Source organism: Ursus arctos, unplaced genomic scaffold, assembly GCF_023065955.2.
Source record: "Ursus arctos isolate Adak ecotype North America unplaced genomic scaffold, UrsArc2.0 scaffold_9, whole genome shotgun sequence".
Taxonomy (NCBI): domain Eukaryota; kingdom Metazoa; phylum Chordata; class Mammalia; order Carnivora; family Ursidae; genus Ursus; species Ursus arctos.
This window is the reverse complement of record NW_026623111.1, coordinates 63,962,911-63,984,641: the sequence shown is the minus strand read 5'-3', so window position 1 is coordinate 63,984,641 and position 21,731 is coordinate 63,962,911. Positions and strand designations below refer to the sequence as shown.

General features: G+C 43.0%; 1 protein-coding gene across 3 annotated transcripts in view; it reads left to right on the top strand.

Annotated features, from left to right (window-relative positions):
- TMEM150C (transmembrane protein 150C) overlaps positions 1-17,810 on the top strand; it is a 70,586-nt gene extending 52,776 nt beyond the window's left edge. For all 3 annotated transcript variants that reach the window (XM_026509868.4, XM_048211927.2, XM_044388135.3), the window contains exons 2-8: positions 1,409-1,498; positions 2,344-2,397; positions 2,514-2,546; positions 2,986-3,053; positions 9,552-9,679; positions 12,925-13,102; positions 15,572-17,810. In XM_026509868.4, coding sequence (XP_026365653.1) covers positions 1,419-1,498; positions 2,344-2,397; positions 2,514-2,546; positions 2,986-3,053; positions 9,552-9,679; positions 12,925-13,102; positions 15,572-15,780 — 750 coding nt within the window. In that variant the 5' untranslated portion in view covers positions 1,409-1,418 and the 3' untranslated portion in view covers positions 15,781-17,810. The remainder of the gene's footprint in view (positions 1-1,408; positions 1,499-2,343; positions 2,398-2,513; positions 2,547-2,985; positions 3,054-9,551; positions 9,680-12,924; positions 13,103-15,571) is intronic.
- Positions 17,811-21,731: the final 3,921 nt, after the last annotated feature.

The window sequence follows — 21,731 nt, the reverse complement described above, 5'->3', positions numbered from 1 at the left end:
TAGCCGTAGTGGGCGTGCTTCAAATGTTCATCATCCTCCCACATTACATAAACGGGGTAGCCAGGCACCGCTGGTTCCTACAGTAGCTCTTATATATTGTATAGACTGTTCCATATCAATAGCTGTAATCCTGAGACTTCACCTCAATTACTTCCACCACCTGGTACGGTCCGTGGCGCAAGCAGGATGTCAGTGCTTGTGGATTGGACTGGATTGGAGGAGACTGGATTAAATTGGTGGAAAGTGCTTCTAATGTCTTTCAACTCTTAGCTTCTGTCATTTATTTCACATCCCTACCCAGACAACTGTCTAGACTCCACCATGACTGTTCACAGACACATTCTTAGGTTCGGGCGTCTGTCCCCTCACCTGAAAGATCTACTCTCTCAGGTAGGTCACTTCTGGTAACCAAGACCTTCCTGACACCTTCCAGGTCGCCAGCCTCCAGGGAGGGCCATGTTATTTCTCTGATGCCAGGACTTGGGTGGTCCAGGGAGTGTCAGCGTGCAAAAGCAGGCATCATGGAGGTGCTCAGATATGTAGCAGCACTGGTTCAAACTCGTAAGCAACTGATGGTTCACTGGAAAACTCAAAATAATGAGCAGTGCCAGCTCCTTAGAGATGCCTATTAATTACATTCTTCTTCTGTTTGTCAGGTCACCTGTGGAGGTCGATTTCTCACAGATATTCCTGCAGCTTCTCTTTTTCACTTCCATTTTGGCGGGGAATCTTTTTATTCATTTGTTTTCATTTTCAAATATAACATCCAAAATGCCTGACATCTGTTCTTGTTCCCCATTGTGTTCATTGGAGTTAATTAAAAATTATTCACAACACATTGTTTTCCCGAACATTCATCTTCAGAGTCTTCGGAGATAGTTGCTCAATAACGTGTCATGAGAAAAGTTCAGATTAGCAAAGCATTTGTCATTTCCTCCTGCATTGCTAATTTATTTAGTAAGCATTTATTTCTAGCATTCTGGTGTGCCAAGCTGTAGATATATGGCCGTGCCAGATCCATACAGCCATAAATCCACAACTGTTAATAATCGCACTGAAAGTAGGTTGAGATAAGCCTTTGGTACCTGGCTCTCCTGAAAGTCCTAACGCAAACCCTTTTGTCCTTGCTTAAAAATACTGACGCTCATATAAGGATAACTGTGTTTATGAAAAGTCTCCCATTTAGTTCTCAACTAGGGCCCTGGAATATTTAAGCTAATGCTAGATAACAATCATCCTTGTTAGCGGCTCAAGGGATTTCCACGCGCATAAATGGCAGTAATAGGTTGATTTGGATCCTGGTTTCATAAAATACACTTCTTTTCGGTTAAAGTAAACCCCCTTTCCGCCCTGAAGGAGTAAGGTGCATTTTTGCCCTAGTTATTGATGGCTGTTGATTTTCTTTCAGTGCTACAGGCATGGATGGGAAGAAATGCAGCGTATGGATGTTTTTACCTCTTGTGTTTACTTTGTTTACTTCAGCTGGATTATGGATAGTGTGAGTATTCTCTTAATTATTTAAGGACTCGGGCGCAGTGTAGATCGAAATGTAGTTTTGAGAGTATATGGCATCGCTCTGTAAGCATATTTATAAATAGTTTAAAATAATGTTTACTAATTCGACCTTGCTTAAGTCCCCACTTGGCTTCCCTTCTTCTAGTACCCAAAGTCAATAGCAAGATTGAGTAATAAATTATGCAAAGTATATTCACCAGTAGTGAAGAATACTGGTTTTCTTTTGTGTTCGTATGTTCTTTCAGTAATGAATGTTCTATAAACTGATGATAGGGATTCATTATTTGCAAGATTTGCTCGTTATTCTCACATGCTAAAGATTCCATTCACAGTCCAGTGCATCGTCCAGTGTGACTGGGTTTGGTATGTTTATAAAACGGGTATCGTTACATTGTAAGTCTCGGCTCATCACAAAACACCTCCCACGCGTGCTTATGTCAAGTACTGTTTCGCTTTCAGCAAATCATTTTAGTTCCTCGCAGTTCACTGAAAGAGGTGGACACACTCCTGTGAAATTAGACAATTTGAATTCTAATTTTAGTTTGCTCAAAGTTAAAAGGTCTTATTTCTTTGTTTTCCAGTTTCCAGATTATAATGATTACCATCATTTTGGGAGGGTGTTTTGAAAATTCAAGAAATAGAATTAATAATCACATTTGAACTTCAAAGAGCTGAGTGGTCTATAGGTAAACATAGTGAAAGAGATTTTCCCAGTTGGGAAACAATGAATATGATTTAATGTGGCTAGTCTAGTAAAACTGGGAATTGAATGAGTCTTTTTTAAAAATTTTCTTTGTTTTATAAACTTTACTTGTTCTTTCTTCGTAGATACTTTATAGCTGTGGAAGATGACAAAATTTTCCCATTAAATTCAGCCGAAAGGTAAAGTCGATCTCTGGGTAATTCATTGTTTATCGATAGACTTAATAAAACTTCTGCCACCGGTGAGGTTAAACTGTGCACAAATGACTGTACTTTAACCTGTGTTTTTTTTCCAGGAAACCGGGCGTGAAGCACGCACCCTATATAAGGTAACTTGATAACTCTTCTGATCTGTTGGGTCCTAGAGGTTGGGAGAGTGACTTAGTTTGGGCTATTGGGTGGCTTATAAACAGCAAAAACTCATGTCTCACAGCTCAGGAGACTGGAGGTCCAAGATCAGGGCGCCAGCAGTCAGGCCTTGATGAGGGCCCTCTTCTGCGTGGTAGACGGCGACGCTCCCATTGTGTCCTCCCACGGCAGGAAGGGACGAGACAGCTCTCTGGAATCTCGTTTATAAGGGCACTAATCCCACTCAGAAGGGCTCTACCCTCATGACCTGGGTATCTCCTGGGTAGCCCCCACCTCCTCATAACATCACACTGGGGGTTAGGATGGCCACATAGGAATTTTGAAGGGACACAGACATTCGGTCCATTGTAGGTGACAGATTTTGAGATCAGAGTAATAAAACAGCCCATCATTTTCAAGTATTGCAGGTGACGAGCCTCCTGCAAGCTGTGTGTTCAGTCAAGTCATGAACATGGCGGCGTTCCTAGGTAAGAAGAGTGACAGAATGCGTGATGTGCTCTGGTATACTTCTTTTTTAATTTAAATCTTCCCGGACCCACATCAAAAGCACCGTGGGCTTAGCTGATAATTTGGTATCCTATCATGTCAATATGCTGAAGCCGGCTTTTCGTTTTGAGGGCCTTTTTTCTCGTACTTTAGTATTCACCCTGCTTACCCTACATCTTCTCTTCCCCTTATCATCTTTATCATTCCAGTGTATTCTTGACTTTATTTCTTTTGCCGCATGAAATGCTGTATTTCACGTGCCATAAAATTCCTGCATGAGAATGTGGTATGGTTCAATACATTTGTGTTAAAAACAATGCCTTATTTATTTCTTCACTGGCAAGAATGGCGAATGCATACACAGGCTTTGTGATGAATATTGATGTGTGGAGACACTGATTTAAATCTAAAGGTCAGCATTAACACGGGTGACACTGTCTCCTGTACATATATACACATACCAAGATGGCAAATGGAGAGGTAGGATAAAAAAAAAAAAAAAAAGGAAGAAAACTTTGATACTCAGGTCTGGTCCCCATTCCATCCTTTTCCTTCAGGGCCCAAGACCATCATTTCGTATCCTATCCCCTCTGTTATGTGAGTGTTTCCTTCTGAGGATCGAGGGACCCGGCCATCCTCTCTGTCCTTTTCCACGTCCCCCTTGTATATCATCTCCCCAAGGCCAGTCTCCTCGGTGTCTTTCGAAGGGTCAGCTAATATCATCGTTGGCATGCTGCAGGGGATGGGCCAGTGACAGCTGCATTTTTCAACAACAGTTTTCTGGAAATAGTTCTTTTGGATGGTGAGAATTGCAGCCTTGGTGGCACCTGTCCCCCAGAGAGGTGACCTGTGATTTTGTCTATGTAGAACTCCATCCCCAAAAAGTTCGACTCATTCTTAAGATATTGTTTTTTTAATGTTTGCTGTAGGAAAAGGAAAGACCTATAGAACTCACTGGAAAATCAAGGGAGATGGTTGGTCCCGCATGCAACATGGGCACAGTCTTAGTTTAGAAGGCTCAAAACATGAGAAACATGGAGAACGTTCCCAGGGAGGCCCAAAAGTCCTCTCTTGAACCCGTGGAGTTTAATGAAAAGCACACTGGGGGACTTGTCTGCAGTTAATAAAGTTTCTCCCCGGAGCTAACTCTGTGTGAGTCAAAACCTTTCACCACCCAGGCGTCCCCAAAACATAGCCCATTTGCCTGAGCAGGAAGTGTCTGGAAGGCATGGACTGCCATGCCACCACTAAGGAGGAGGTCAGATACAACCCTAATGCCGAAGTTGCTGAGTCTTTGAAGAAGCTCTTGGTAGGCAGGATTTTCATGTCCTGGCTACTCCCCGGTTCTGGAAAAGGCGGTACTTCCTGCAGCTGGTGCACACACCTGGGCACCTGTGCCAGTCCCCAGCCAGGTTTTATCTTCCCTGCTGTCAGCCTCAGCTACCATGAGCTTTAATTCTCACTTTTTTTCCTACTCTTGACACCAAGGCATAAAGGACTGCTAAGGAGCTATTTGCATTTAAGAGAACACAAAGCCCCGAGAGAGAATCTTGAATTGCAGGGTCAGGGACCTTTCCCGGTCTGCCTGCAATCACACCACGTAGGCCTGCAGGTCGGTACCTACTCCTACGATCTTCCCCACAGGGTGCAATAATAACAATAATTAATAGCAGTCATTTATATTCCAGGCACAATGCTAAGTGCTTTGCAAATACCACCTCATCTAATCATGAGACACAGGAGACTGCCCTTATTAAAAAGCTGTCACAAGCTGTTTGTCCTCCATTTGGGCTTTAAAGACACCAGTGAACACGCTGGAAGCCACATACTGCTTCCTTCACATTCTTAAGACAAATTGATATTTCCCCATAGTCTTCAGTGTGTAATCTTCAAAATGCCAGTTTGCACAGCTCACAAATGTATCCAGTTATAAAGCTTATGATTAACTAATTATAAAAGCATTTCCAAAAACAAAGGAATGAAAACCAGCTCTCCTCTTCCAGATGACATTCGTCATCATCTTATTCTCGGTCCTCCGCTGTTCCAGCAAGAAGCACTTAGCCTTCACTAGCTCTCGCTCGGAGGTATTGCAGTATCCAGTGTTTATTATCTTCCGTCATTTTCGATGCCATCTGGTAGACACGAAACTGATGAAGATTAGTGTTCAGTGGGAGGACACCAACAATTATTTATTTGTCAACTCTGGGAGTGAAAAAGAATCCATTTACTAATGATTCTCGCTCGAAGTGGAGGAGGCTTGCATCTCCCCAGGCCAGTCCTTGTTGGACCTCAGACTATTACTTTAGACAGCATTACTGACTTGAAGAACAACCCGGGCTGCCTATAAATCACTGCTTTTTGGCAGCCATCTAGATTATCATTCACAATCTACAAATGAGTCAGTGGAGCATTTATTAAAATCAGTTAGCAAAGATCTTCTGTCTTTTTGATGTAATAATCAAAGATCGAACTCAATTATTTTCTTTACGCAGTTATGCACTTTGTCCCGAATCCACACTTTTATATCCCCTGGGGGGGAAAAGAGACCTAAGACAAATTTCTTGAAAGGAATATTCTTTTCTGCCCTGGACAGGTGGTGAGGATAAAGCTGACAGCTGAATGATTTCGGTCACCTAATAGCAGCTGCTCCCCCTCCTTCAGCAAAAACACAGTGATTGCCGTGTTCTACTGCAGTCATAAATAGGAATTATTGATGCATAAACAATAAAACTAAACAGATGAAAAAAGGATTTGGCCAGGCACCAGTTTAGAACCGCAATGAAGAGCACTATTCTGAGTTTGAACTTTAAAACCCCAACCAGGGGGTCCTGGCTGGCTCGGTCTGCAGAGCGTGTGACTCTTGATCTCAGGGTTGTGAGTTCAAGTCCCACATGAGGCGTGGAGCCCACTTTAAAAACAAATAAATAAAAATAAAGGCCCAGTCAGCCTCACCATAAAAAATTTAGTAAAGAAACTAGGCAAGTATTCTACTCTCTGTGTTCTTTTTAAATAGATAAATAGGGGATACTTACATAGCAAAAGACTGTTCCAAATACCATAAACAACAGAAGGGTGGGTTTTAAAAATTTTTAACAAAACTGTAAATAAAACGTAAAATTTTTTTTTAAGATTTTATTTATTTATTTGATAGAGAAAGAGAGAGCACAAGCAGGGGGAGCGGGAGAGGGAGAAGCAGACTCCCCGCTGAACAGGAAGCCTCACGAAGGGCTCGATCCCAGAGTCCCGGGATCATGACCTGAGCCGAACGCAGACACTTAACTGACTGAGCCACCCAGCCACCCCTAAAATCTGAAATGTTTAATGAAACTAAAAGACATATCTTCTGATTGGAACGTTAAGGTCGTAAAAAATTAGTCAGCATATATAAAGACAGCTTTGAAATCACCCCACTGTCCTGAAATCTTTTTCAAGCATGTATAATTAAATCACTACTTGGTTGAAAAGGTCTTTATAATCAATAATCTGAATCTGCCTCCATTAAACCTGTTAATAAAACTGTTAAAGGACCAGAAGCTAATAATTTCCACCAACTTAAAACTTCAACTAGAATCTTCTTTCTTTTCTCTCTTTTTTTTTTAATGTAGCCTCTTTGCCCAGTGTGGGGCTTGAACTCACAACCCTATGATCAGCAGTCACATGCTCTACTGACTGAGTCAGCCAGTTGCCCACAGAATCTATTTTTAAAGGGAAATTTGCCTAGTCTGAGCTGATAAATAATGGTGTTAATAGGTAAAGAGGGCAGAGTGTGGTGTTTGGACTGCTGTTCTGAAAGTTAGGAGTGTTGGGTTGAATTCATGTCTCCAAGTAGGTTTCTGTTTCCTGCTTAATTTCATCATCTCTTCATGTTAAAATGATTTATCATCATATTACAAGTGGGAAGGCTAGCAGGGCTGGGACCAGAAGATGATACATGTCCTGTGTTTACTAGGGAGAAATGAGTAATACGGAATATGGCCCTTGACCCCCTTGCTCTGGGCACAATGGAACAAACTGACCGGATAGGTCAACAAGGAGAGCCATCCGTGTGTGCCTCAGCAGTAGGTTAGGGCTTAAGCCAAAGTTCCAGTATGATCCTATCCCCCTCAACTAAATGACATCCAGAGAGCTGCTAGAGTAATACTTTCCACTAGTCATTTTTATTTTATTTTATTATTTTAAAGATGTTTATTTATTTGACAGAGAGAGATTGAGTGCAAGCAAGGGGAGCTGCAGGCAGAAGGAGAAGCAGGCTCCCTGCTGAGCAAGGAGCCGGATGTGGGGCTCCATCCCAGGACTCTGGGATCAGGACCTGAGCCGAAGGCAGACGCTTAACCGACTGAGCCACCCAGGCGTCCTCAGTAGATATTTTAAAAAGAAATGAAATGTGCTGTCTTAGTATTTTGTCTTTATGTCCTAATATCCATACACAGTTACTAGCAAGTGTCTCCCGTGGTGCCCTGTGTTGAGGCTTCTGGTCTTAATCTAATGACCTCTTTATCTGAGGATCACTATGTGTCAGAGGGCTTAAGTGGAATTTCTCCTCTCGGCTTCCTCCTCCTATTCCCATCCTAAAAAGTAGGAAGAAGTTGTGCTGAGTTTTTCATCCTCTAGGATACTTGTCATTATTGGTTGACATCACAGATACATTATAACTTCTAACTAGGTCCCCCAAACCATTAGGTTTGGACTCTTCCAACTCAAGTATCATTTATAAATTCTATGACCTCTAGTGGGAAATAGATGAAATGTAAATATACTGAAAGCTAAATCAAAGCTGAACAATTTGAGATTTTATAAATTATGGTTTACTGCTATTTTGTTTCTAAAATCCAAATCTTAACCAAGTTGTATACCACTCTTTGATCAGAGATACTTGGAACTGAAAATCAATTTGCTGAGCTTAACTTTGTAGCTTGAAACTATGACATTCATGGGGCACCGGGTGACTCAGTCGTTAAGCGTCTGCCTTCGGCTCAGGGCGTGATCCCAGAGTCCTGGGATTGAGCCCCACGTCAGGCTCCTTCACTGGGAGTCTGCTTCTTCCTCTCCCACTCCTCCTGCCTGTGTTCCCTCTTGCTGGCTGTCCCTCTTTCTGTCAAATAAACAAATAAAATCTTAAAAAAAAAAAAAAGAAATTATGACATTCGGCAAATTTAGGAAATGCAAATTTATGGGTGTGTTTTCTTTATTAATGACTACTAATAAGGGCCTATAATGAAGATAAAAACCTTTAGCAAATAATTACCTACTTAATTGCTGTATAAATAGGGTAATTCTTGCATTTCTAATTGTTTTCCCTGTTAAACCTTAATGTCAAAATTATCTTAGGAAGTAGAAAGTGCATTTCCTTATATGTAGATATAATGTATAATAACTGTGAGAACTTTTTTTCTCTTATTCGTAGACTCACCTCTCCCAGCTTTTTGTATAAATATGAAAATACCCCTGCACTAAGCAATTAATAAAAGGGGATTCTTATATTCATGGCTTGAATATGGACCATCCTCAAGGTTACTATTAGAAGTCACGTTTGAGGCGTGCCTGGCTGGCTCAGTCGGAAGAACATGTGATTCTTGATCTCAGCGTTGTGAGTTTGAGCCCCACATGGGGCATAGAGATTACTTAAATAAATAAAACCTTAAAAAAAAAAAGTAAGGTTTAATTCTAGGTAAATTCCTTCATTCTTTCTGATTCTCCCATAACAATTTGCTTCAAAAGCTGGAGCGGCCTTTCAAAGTGAGTAGCATCATAGAAGAATTGAGCTTTCTTCATATAATCAGCATGGTTTTTAGTGCACAGCAAACCCCCAGATCTGCTATGTTAAAATTCAGATTTCATCATTTGATTCCTGTAACTGCTCTAATTTAGATGGACTCTCCCAGTCCTTTGACCACGGACACCTCCAGATAGAATTAGAGGGAAGAGGGAAGAAACAAGTTATTGGGGGGATTGCACACTTGCCTTATCTTCCTCCTGTCCCCAGGAATGGTTTCTGGCACAGGGAGCTCAGGTTGGTCTAGACGTGGGCCCCTCTTTTCTCCCCTGTGTCTTCCTGTCGTGTCTGTTCTAACACTGTGAAACTAGAGGGGATTGGTGAATTCGTGAATTCTCGAGCCATGGATTGTCTTTATCCCTGTCTTAATCGTTGTGTCAGGCCCCTGCAATGTTCTCCTAAGCCAATGGGTCCTGGGCTGACCTCGTTTTTGAAAACTCTGAGAGCCACCCTTGCACCACTCAAATAACATATAGCACTGCTGCTTCAACTCCTCTCTGCCTCCCCCAGGGTCGGCATAATAAAACACCCAAATAATCATAAGCACTGCATGAAAAGTTTCTTTTAAAAATTATCTGCCACTTCAGAGATTTAAAAATGCACCATGGTGAAAAGTTTAACCTTGCGTGTTGGGGCTTTAGAACTCTGCCTGAGTCTAGCTGCATGACTTAGATTTTTAAATGTTAACATTTTGTTTTATCCCCAGCTCTCGTGGTAGCTGTTCTGCGCTTCATTCAACTGAAACCCAAGGTTCTAAATCCATGGCTGAATATTAGTGGATTGGTGGCGCTGTGCCTGGCCTCCTTTGGAATGACCTTACTTGGTAATTTTCAGGTACTTCATTTGGCCTTTTTCACCTCCTTCTCCCCCTTCGCCTAGAGGATGGTCAAAGCCACTGATTCTGCACAGATCTTTTAAATAATGCTAATCGTGCTTCCTCATAAGGACAGGTCCTCCAGCAGTCAGTCCTTCTGGAATCGGGCCAGTCGGGCTAGGTTGGCAGGTCATGCGTGAGGGTGCTCACTCTTCGTTGGGAGTACAGCGCGGCTGTGGGGGAAAGCAGCCTCTACAACACTGTGTATCTTCTACAAAGGATTTCAAAGTGATTCATGCTTTTTCTCATAACGAATTGTCTCCTAATGTCACTTTCTAGAAAACTAATAGGATCCTGGCCTTTCTAAAATTAAACACCTTCATCCTTTTTGGATGAAAGCTTGCATTTCGTATTAGCAGGCTCACATGGGAATCAATTTGAAAACCAGAATTTCTCAAGAACGCTTAGGACTTGTATAAAGATCTACTAACACTAACTCTTCTTCCCAGACATTTAGAAGCCCAAGGCCACTACATTTAAGAATAAGTTCCCTAGGGCACCTGGGTGGCTCAGTTGGTTGAGCATCTGGCTCTGAATCTTGGCTCGGGTGTTGATCTCAGAGTCATGGATTCAAGCCCCATGCTGGGCTCCATGCTGGGCTCCATGCTGGGCTCCATGCTGGTTTCCATGCTGGGCATGGAGCCTACTTAAAAAAAAAAATTCCTTTGCCAATACCATCATCCACCTTTTGACTTGAATGTCTCCATTTGTAAGACAGACGAAGGGCACCCCCCCCCCCCCGAAACAGTGGTTATCTGATTGCCATGGCTCCGTTCCCTTCCCAATGTCCTCCAACCTGTGCTTTATATCCCTGGTGAGAAATTTCCTCCCTGCAGTTGTACACCAATCCTGACACTTCTCTCCCTGCCTGTGGAGTGAAATCCAAATGGCACAGGCATTCAAAAAAATATGGTAGTGGATTTTCTAGGACTGTCTTTCGTTCTACTCTTCAGTCCTGATAATTCATTACACCAGGAAAACTCGTTCCCCAGCACTTCGCCTGGCACAGAGGAGCGACGGAATAATTATTTTTGAATCGATGGGTTGTTTGACAGGCAGTCCCACTCATCATTCTACTACTCTAGGTCTCATCCCCTGTCAAGCCAGACATACCGAGTGGCTGCTGGCTGACCTATTGTCAGGCACTCACTACCAATTCTCTCAGCCAGGGCCTGGATGGAAGTTACTGAGTAGACCTTTTGGTCTTTCCTAAAGTCCAGAGATTGGGTTGTTTTGGTGAACCACAAATATTCAAAACCATGAATGATGACATGACATACAAAGAACACTTTCTGGAGTATCTACAGAGAATACACAGGAAACAACAAATTAGTTGCCTGTGAAGAAACAGAGTGGCTAGCGTACGGGATGAGAGACAGACTGTTCCATCTGTCCTCTAAGTTTTTAAAGTTTGAACAATTAAGTTCAAAATCATAAATGAATAGACTGTGTATAGCAGAACCAATTTCCTAGAAGTAAAATTTAATTTGAGATATTGTCATTTAAAGTAAGATTTGGGGCGCCGGTTGGCTCAGTCATTTAAGTGTCTGCCTTTGGCTCAGGTCATGATCCCAGGGTCCTGGGATCGAGTCCACATCAGGCTCCCCGCTCAGCGGGGATGCTGCTTCTCCCTCTGCCTGTCACACCCCCTGCTTGTGCTCTCTCTCTCTGGCAAATAAGTAAAATCTTAAAAAAATAAATAAATAAATACAGGTCTCCTCTGCATTAAGAAAATAAATAAATAAATAAATAAATAAAGATTAGAAAATATGTCTTTTGAGAGAAAAAAGTGGCTTCTTGCAAAGAAGAGGAAAAAATACTACAGCCAAAAGCAATAGAAAAATTTGCAAAAGGAAAGCAATATAGATTTGACGCAACCATTATTCTCACAGCATTGTCAAACAATAAAACATCTGAAGACGATGGGCAATTCAAAAAAATATTTTACCATGTCGTAAGAGCCATCTTCTCAACTATAGATTTTATTTTCTCACATGTGTAACTAAAAAATATATAATTGCTAAAGATGTTTTAAGGGACCAGTATATTATTTTTTTTAAGATTTTTTATTTATTTATTTGAGAGAGAAAGAGAGAGCTCATGCAGGAGGCAGAGGGAGACAGAGAAGTAGACTCCCCGCTGAGCAGGGAGCCTGACACGGGGCTCAATCCCAGGACCCTGAGATCATGACCTGAGCGGAAGGCAGATGTTCAACTGACTGAGCCACCCAGGCGCGCCGTGACCACTGTATTAAAAAAAAAAAGTAACCAGTATATTTTTGACATCAGTAGGCAATGATTTGGAGAGTTTACATCTTTTTTTTTTTAAGATTTTATTTATTTATTTGACAGAGATAGAGACAGCCAGCGAGAGAGGGAACACAAGCAGGGGGAGTGGGAGAGGAAGAAGCAGGCTCATAGCAGAGGAGCCTGATGTGGGGCTCGATCCCAGAACACCGGGATCACGCCCTGAACCGAAGGCAGACGCTCAACCACTGTGCCACCCAGGCGCCCCTGGAGAGTTTACATCTTTAACCCTCAAATGAAATAACTCAAATGTGTCTCCTTTAACTATTATCTCTATAAAAGCCTTGACCAGGAATCTTCAAACACGAATGTCCTTTAATGGATCTACAAATATGGAAAAAGCTATTAGGTGGCAATTTTCTTATTATAAAAGGAAAATTCAACAAAATCCCATTAACAATGAATTGGTCACAGTACACAGGCCAGTTTGGTAGAAGTAAGTGTTGTTAGCTGTCTATGTCAGTAAAATCTTGACCCGCTTAGAATTGGTCCTGTTCAATTAGTAAATACACAGCCAGATCCCAGGTCTCATTTCTTAGTCTGGAAAACAAAGTTTGGGGTGTATGTTTGTAGAAATTGACATTTCTCTTTTTGGTGTAACTGTTTTGCTTTTGCTTTTCCACACTTTTCTGGCAAATCAAGGAATAGATTACTACTGCCTGAGTGGTTCTTCTAAACAAATATCTTGAGGTCTTGGGTACTATTTATTTCCCTTTTTCCCCTCAGAGTTCAGAGCATTTCAGACACAAAGAGCCAGTGAAGATGAACTCTACTCTTTCCAAAATCTATAACCCCATTATTGAGACATCACTTTACCTATTTTTTCTCCCTCAGGTGTTCCGTTGGCCATCATGTCTTTTCTAAATGGGCCTCCTTGTCATTATCTGTTCATCCCTTAGCTCACGAATGATGAAGAAATCCACAATGTCGGAACTTCCTTGACCTTTGGATTTGGGACATTGACCTGCTGGATCCAGGCTGCACTGACACTCAAAGTCAACATCAAGAATGAAGGACGGAAAGTTGGAATTCCACGAGTTATTCTCTCAGCATCTATCACTCTCTGTGTGGTCCTCTGTATCCTTTGTGAAAAGAAGTTGCTTTGACAGTGCGAGTAAAACACGGATATGTAGATGAGAAAATCGCCATTTCCGATCAGTTAGGATGTTGGTCAGATTATCTCAGAATCTTAGGCAAAAGACAACAGAAATGGATATAAAAACAAAAACTCTCAGGCCAATTTTTCATGCCAAAGAGGAGCTGGAGGACTAAAAATAGAACAAGATTTGCCTTCTCAAAATTGTTTATAGGAATGGTGTCACGCGTTCTCCTTTCATTAATGACGTAAAAGTTACTCTTGATGAAAAACACAGAATGCATAACGAAAATGGTGATTATTTTCCCTTCCATCTTTTAAAAAGTTAATTTATGACTTTATTAATGGCCCTGTTATTTCGTTTAATTTAATTTGGAAAGGAGAATGTGGCAGGCCTCCTGTGTCACAGCCCGGAATTCAATTTATCCACTCAGTAACAAGCAGAGAAACCAGGAAAAGCTTAACCCCAAACACATCCCGCGAGACTAGTCCAGGAGGGAGCACAGTGACCCCACCTACTGGTAGCGTGGCCCAATAGAAGCCCGCCAGTTCCAGTGCGACCAATCAGATCAGCCACTCGTTCCGAGGGGCGGAGAGATATCAAGTGTTCACTCCAGTAAGTCCTCCTCCGAAACCAGAGAGGAAGGGAATAAGGTTCCTAGGTGGTAGAATGTGTAGCTGACCCGATTACATCTTCGGGCATGGAATCGCCAACATTTATTGGGCACTTATCATGTGCTAGGCGTTATTCTAAGTACTTTAAATGTATCAATTCCTTTAATCCTCATTTAACAAGAATAGTAAGGACAGAGATTCATTTACCCAAGATCACACTCTGTATGCGGGGCTCTCGACCTACGCTCAGGCAGTTTGAACTCTTCACCACCACACCCTCTCACTTTAGGGAAAGTGTCTTTAAAATAGGAAAACGTTTATGGTTCAGAGATGTGCTGTAGTTACTGGAGTCTTTGGGGTCTTTATTTCTTCTTTCCTTACTAACTGCCAACCATTTTATGGGGTTTTTGAAGTTCTGCAGCTCCTTAGAGAACATGTAAGGACTGGAGAATCAAGCCAAAAGTCGTGCTTATGGCTAGCCACTTGATAAAATATTTTATGAGTAAAAAGGTCAGAATTCTCCCGATATGAGATTTGAAGATTTATCCCTTTCCCCATTAACTTAGGTAATATTGCTTTGCCAATATTTTGAGCCCTCAGTCAGAAGAGTACATACAGACTTTATTTTGCGTTTTCAGCTTATACCAGACAATCCTGATCCGTGTCGTTTCTGAACGTTTGGAACCCTGTCTTGGTTCCCAAGTGAACGGATCCAGGCCTTCTCAGGAGAGCAAAGTCTGGCTGACGTAGTTTCACCATATTCTTTTGCTCTCTGAAAACTTCCCAAGATTTTAAGTCTATTTTAAGTCTAAGTTCTGAAGATAGAGCTAATTCCAAGGGAGCATTTCTGATTTTTCTTTAAAAATGTATTTAGTCCTTGGCCTCTTGGCTTTTTACAAAAGCATGCTTTGAAACGTTCTCCTTCCCAGCTCCTGCCTCGTGTATACTGGTGTGTGTGCGTTACACGCCATACAGATTCAGGCATAGGAGTCTCGTTTGTTTATTAATAGTGAAAACTAGACAGAAGAGGGAGAGAGGCCACTTACACATTATTAGTAGCACTGCGAGACAAAGCTTCAATGTAGGTAATTAGTGATTTGGTATGTTCAAAATTGTTTCTGAAGATAGAATGGTGACTATGAATCCACAGTCACTTGTAGTGATTTTTAAAAAGAGAAATTTATTTTTCTGACCAACTAATTTTTTTGGAATTTAAATCCTCTTACTAATCTCCCGGCTTATTGGGCGGTGGTAGGGTTGCATGCCTGGCCCAGGAGTCCCGAGTCCTTGTATTGGAATTCCAGCTCTATCCGTTAACGCCTCTGTGACCTCAGGCAAGTTACTTAACCATTTGGCCTCAGTTTCCCTATTTTTAAATGAACTGATGGTAAGAGGGTCGCTGTGAGGATTAAGTTAGATTTTCCACGCAAGCACTTAGACGCATGTCTGGCAAAAAGGAAGAGCTCAGTAATGTTACTTCGTATTATTCATGCAACAGGTGTGTTGAGCAAGCTGTCAAGCTAAGTTCTACTGGCGAGAAGGGAGAGTGAGACTTTCTTGTAACCTGTGCATGCCCAGAAGAGAGTCCACTTTTTTTTTTTAAAGACTTTATTTATTTGACAGACAAGGAGAGAGGGAACACAGGCAGGGGGAGTGGGAGAGGGAGAAGCAGGCTATCCGCTGAGCAGGGAGCCTGATGCGAGGCTCGATCCCAGGACACAGGGATCACGACCTGAGCCGAAGGCAGACGCTGAACGACTGAGCCACCCAGGCGCCCCGAGAGTCCACTTTTAATGCGGCTCCTGGAGGTACTTTCCTTGACTGCTGCTCCCCAGATTTCATCCTCATGGCCCAAGGCATCCACATGTATGCAGCCAGGGTCCAGTGGGGTCTGGTCATGTGCTTCCTGTCGTATTTTGGCACCTTTGCTGTGGAGTTCCGGCACTACCGTTATGAGATTGTTTGTTCCGAGTACCAGGAGAACTTCCTAAGCTTCTCCGAAAGCCTGTCCGAAGCTTCTGAATATCAAACCGACCAGGTGTAACTGATCAGCTTTTCCTTGCCGGGGAGGTGGGTGTGCTGGGGGAAGGAGCCAGAAGGACACACCCACAGGACTTGGTACAGAACCTCATAACCCATTTTACACACACACACGTTCATGGCCACATTTGCCAAATGAGCTTTTCAGGGCAAGTTATTTCTTTCACGAAAAAGCACAAGCCCTTATGTGTCGAAATACACGCTGTCACACTAAAAATATATGCACGACAGAGCAAGAAGCTTGTGCATGGTCACTTCTTTTCCCTCTCTCTCCCAGCACTCCCTGCTCTTCTCATTCTCAACACTTATTTCAGACATCCTCATCACCCTACCACAGAGTAGGGCGGGTCAAATGTAACACGGGAAGAATGCCAACTCCCAAAGTTGCCTTCAGATCCAAAGGGCTTGGAACCAGCTCATGAGGAAGTTCTGAATCTGGCACTAATACTCTTGAATGGACTGAGTATCATCTAATTGGTTGGAAACTATAGCGATGTGACCCTGTGTAACCTGTGGAAAAGCATGGGGTCAAGAACTTCCCCATAAAAACTCCCTTCATCACTGTTCAGTGGTCGGCTGTGTGGAGTCGATGAGAGGAATATGCTACAAGCCCACCGCCAGGATTTGGACTTTACTGTGACTGAGAAATATTTCCAAATGTGAATATTTGCAGGGACGTGGTCTGCCAGGCATGGGACAAGATGGGGGCAGTGAGGGTATGGTGTAATTTTTGCTTCCATAGTATGCTATGTACAGCTTTTGTTTTGTATTTCATAGTTTGCCTTCTTTTTTTCTTTAAGTAACTACCATGAGTCTCTCAAGGCCTCATGGACAAAGAAGATGTGGGCCAAATGCAAGAGCTGAGCTTGTTTTGGGTTCAACCATGATAAAAGCAAAAAAAAAAAAAAAAAAAAAAAGGTGACCTGCAGGCTTCATTTGCTGCTTTTATGTTCAAAGCTAAGAAAATGTTCACAGAAAAGCACAAAGAAATATTTGTGGAGGTAATAAAAAGAGCTCCTGCTGGCCATTTATAAAAGGAGTCTTAGAGCATCTTGTTACAAGTCCAGATCAAGGGAGGGCTTCTTAATGTGTATCTACAGCTCAATTTGGTATTTGATGGGGGGGGAGGGTTAAGGGCTTTTTCAGACCTGGGATTTGTAAAAACCAACTAAACCATCACCCTTCCCCCCAAACAAACTGGCATGGCTGCTCCCCTACCGACCAACACACACTTTCCACCTGCGAAGAGTTTAGAATGCAAATTATAGGCCTAGGCTTTTCAGGCTGTGCTTCACAAAGAGCAGAATTCTAAGTTCGAAATGCCCTGGAGCGGGCCACATTGACAGACCCTCCATGAGTGCACTTTGTTTCAAGAAGTCCCCAGATGTACTTCACAGGAGCCTGGGGATCTCGTGGAATATAATGTGAAAAACATTGTTTTTTAATTCAACCCAAACTCTGAATCTTGAGGAAGGGGTCCATGACTTTTCATCTCTGGATTTCTCTCTGCCTCCCAGCACGGTGCCTGGCACGTATGGGTGCTCAACAAATGTCTGCCAAACAGAATACTGGTCACTGAAGCGTAGGAGAAAAGAGTATCAGAGAAAGGTGCAGAGAGGAGAGAACCGATGACTGTTTCAAGCAAGACAGGAATGGAAGAAATCCTAGAGAGGGATCAGATGGGGGTGAGAACACCTACAAGTGCCAGGGGAAACGCGAGGAGAAGAACCAAGCAGAGAGCATTCTCCTAGGAAAAAGGCATCGCACTGTAAATAGTCCAAGGTGACAGTTATTAGTTTTGAATACTGCGTTTGGGTTTGTTTTTTCATTTTTATATTTTAAAAATTTTATCAGAAAACAAAGATTTATGAAGTTTTCTTTTACTCTACACAATCCAAATTAAACAGCTTTTGGTGACGCACTGTACACTTTCTTAAGAGTATATCTAAATAGCACATTTTAGCAGAATCAAGCAATGACTGGCATTATTCATTGGGATCTGACCACTAAATAAAATTCTTTTATGCAGAATTATGATTTGTCTCTTACACTAACATTTCTTCTGTAATATTGAAGCATGTGTAAAGTCCATCAGATATTCTGTTGAAAATATACTTCAGTGGGGCACCTGGGTGGCTCAGTCAGTTAAATCTCCGACTCTTGGTCTCCCCTCAGGTCATCATCTCAGGGATGTGGGATGGAGACCCTGCGGCACAGCTCTGTGCTCAGCCAGGAGTCTGCCTGAGGTTCTCTCCCTCCCTCTGGCCCTCCCCTCTGCCTGAGGTTCTCTCCCTCCCTCTGGCCCTCCCCTGCTGACGCCTGCAAAAAGCAAAAACAAAAGAACAGAAGAGGTGCCTGGGTGGCTTGGTCAGTTAATTGTCTGCCTTCGGCTCAGGTCATGATCTCAGGGTCCTGGGATCAAGCGAGGAGTCTGCTTCTCCCTCTCCCTCTCCCTCAGTCCCTCCCCACCCTCGTGCTCTTTCAGCTCTCTTTCAAATAAATAAATAAAATCTTAAAAAACACACACACACACAGAAAATATACTTCAGTGTTGGTAGCATATTTCTAGGGTGTTTTCCAACACCAACAGCCAATTCTTTGATTCTCAGGACACCAACCGGATGTCCTACAATTCAGTCCAATTCTAACATTACCCAGAGTTACCGTCAGTCCAGAGGACTGCCCTCACTACTTCAGATGTCAGTCCCAAGGACTGGGTCCCAGGTTACCCACACTTCTGTCCAACTTGGCTATAAAATTGGCAGGAAAAGGGGGTCCCATAACTCCCTTCTCTTTTAAGTTAGATAATTTGCCAGAATGGCTCCCAGAACTCCAGAAAACACTACTTTCATGTGCCTGCTTATTATAAAGAATATAACTCAAGAACAACCAAATGAAAGAGACAGGACAAGGAAGAGGAGGGATGCGAGGGCATGCCAGGCTCCCAACATTTCCATGTGTTCACCAACCCAGAAGCTCTCTGAACCTCCCTGTGCGAGAGTTTATAGAGCTCAATTTCCAGCACCCTCCCCCACATCTGCTTCAGGAGTTTGGTCAAGAGGTCTAATCCCTTCATCTTTCTGGTGACCAACTCAATCCTGAGGTTATCTGGGGCCCCACCCTGGGTGACCTCATTAGCATGAAATTGGGCTTATTATGAATAACAAAAGTCACTTCTATCTCTCCGGAAATTTCAAGAGTTTTAGCAGCTCTGTGGCAGGAACCTAGGACCAAGACCAAATATATTTTCGTATTAGGCCACACATATTAATCAGGATCAAGATTACAGTACTTCCTAGGGGTTAGGAACCACAGGATTCTTCTCCGAGGCTAAGACCAGGGACTCTGCCTTTGGAATGCGCATGCCTGGAGGATCAAAGGCAGATGACCCAAAGTCCGAAATAAACTAACCTTCGTTTTGGTAGTCCAACTAGGTCTCTTGAAGAAAAGATCTCCAAGCTTTCTAAAACAACGCTAACATTTTAAAGGTTCCGTCGTTTTTTACTGAACGGAGAGCGGACTGTGAGGTGAAGCTTCAGCACCTGTTACTGGGTCTTCTTTGCCCTGGTGTGGGAAGGTGAAACCTTCATGTCCTAGACTTGGTCATCTGCTGGTTATAATACCAGGAGACTGGCAGCAGTTCATTTTTGCTTAGGCATTTTGTAAGTCAGGGTATGTTGGGTTTTGCTGTCCCAAAATAAAAAGGAGTAAAACTAAAGCTCACTTCTCATACGAGATGTCTATCCAGGGTTGGCAAGGTGGCCGTGCTTGGTGTGATGACTCGGACCCTGGCTGACAGAGGCTTCATCTCCACACATGCTTCCACCACCATCGCTGACAGCCAAGAACGCGTGGCAGACCGCTCACTGGTTCTTGAAGATTCTGCTAGGATGTGACAAACATCCCTCATTGGTTAGGACACATTGCACAGTCTTATCTGAGAGCCACACTCCCACCGTGCGCCCAGATGGGAGGAACATTTTTGTGAACAGTCTATGACTGCCGCAGGGTTCACATTAAGTTTTTAAGACTTCTTTGGTCACTATCATTCCTTTGGAGCAGGAGTAACGAAGAATCAGTGAAGAACCATCATCCTACAGAAACGGGAAAGGTGTGATCTATGGAGCTGAAATAGAGCCCCAAATCACAAATGCAAAGAACCATGCAAATGATAAATGAGAGAAATGCAATTCCACGGGACATCCTGATCACATCTAGGTTGCTTCCCCAAAGCAATGGGGATCGACAGTTCCGGGGAAGAGAGCATTCTGCATACGAAGGAAGCTAGATTTCACAATCCTCAGCTTCCAATCAGTTCAGACTCCCTAGCATGAGGGCTCCAACACACAGCAAATACCCAAATATGAAGTCAAAAGAACGGAGCGTGCGTGACAAGGCTCACTGGAAAAGCCAAGGTTTTTTAATCAGCATAAAATATGCTTTTATTTCTCCTTTCTTTAAAAAAAAAAAGTCCCCAGACGCCTGGCTGGCTCAGTCAGTAGAGCATGTAACTCTTGATCTCAGGGTCCTGAGTTCAAGCCCCATGGTGGATGTAGAGATTACTTTAAAAAGAAAAGAAAAGATTAAAAAAAAGTCCGTATTTGCTGCCTCCAGTCCCTCCCTCCCAGTTCTCTCTTGAACCCAGTCTAGTCATTGGAGCTCTTGCTCCTACCACTTGGTAGAAATGCTTTACCCAAGTTCTCCAGAGACCCTGTGACGTTACATACGATGGTTGGTTCTTTTATGACCTTATCTAGACCCATAAGCACTACTTCGCAATTTGGTCAATCCCTCCCCATTCTCTGCTGAAAACGTTTTCTTCACTTGGCTTCCAGAGATCATTCCCTCTTAATTTGCCTCCTGCTTCACTGTCCATGCCTCTGCCTCCTTTGCTGGGCCTTCTCCCTGACATCTTCACATTGGAGTGTCCCATACCTCAGTCCTTGAAACTCTTCCCTTCCTATCTACATCCACTCTGCTGGTGACCTCATCCAGTCTTCTTGTTTTAAATGCTGCCATATGCAGACCTCTCCCAACTCACCAGCTCAGACTTTTCTCCTGGATATTCAACTAACTTGTGACATCTCCACTTGTCATCTCAAGTTTACTAAGTCCTAATCCTTAAACTCATTCCTCCCAGAGTCTTCCCATCTAAGTTAAGGACAACTCATCTTTCAGTTGCTCAGACTAAAACCTTAAAGTAATCTTAAAGTATGTCTTCTTTCTCTCACACCCCACTGTCAGCAAATCCAGTCTGCCCTATCTTCAAATTATTCTAGAATTCATCCACTGCTACCATCTGGTCCAGGCAACTTCCATCTCTCACGGACTCCTGTAATAGCCTACAAAACCGGTGTCTCTGCTTCCATCATTTGCTCCCTTCAGACTGTCCTCAACACAGCAAAATGGTCTTGTTAGAGGCTAAACGAGATCATCACTCCCCTTCTTAACACCCTCCAGTGGCTTCTCTTGTACTCAGACTAAAAACCCCAAGCATCATATGCCCTGCAAGGGCCAAGAAGACCTGTCTTTCCACCTTTCATTCTATCCCAGTCCCTGTGCCTCTTTAGCTTCCTCCAGTAGCCAGCATGCTCTGACCTGAGGACTTTCGCACTTGCTGAGACCTGCGCCCTGGACGATCTTCCCTCAGATATGTACATCTCTCACCTTCTCCACCTCCTCCAATGTTACCTTCTCACCGAGGCCTACCTGACCTCAAAACTCAAGCCCCTCAAGCCCAACCCAGCGCGATTGCTCTTTCCAGCTTTATCTTGCTTGGTAGCACTTTGTAAACAGGGTCCCGTGATTAGTTAAAATTCTAACATGTATAACACTGCCTTACACGTTTTACTTAGTTCACCTCATTCTCTCTACCCCAAAAGGCAAGCTCCATGAGGGCAGGGATTTTTTTTAAGGGCAAGAGACTTTTGCCTGCTCTGTACACGAGGCAGAGGA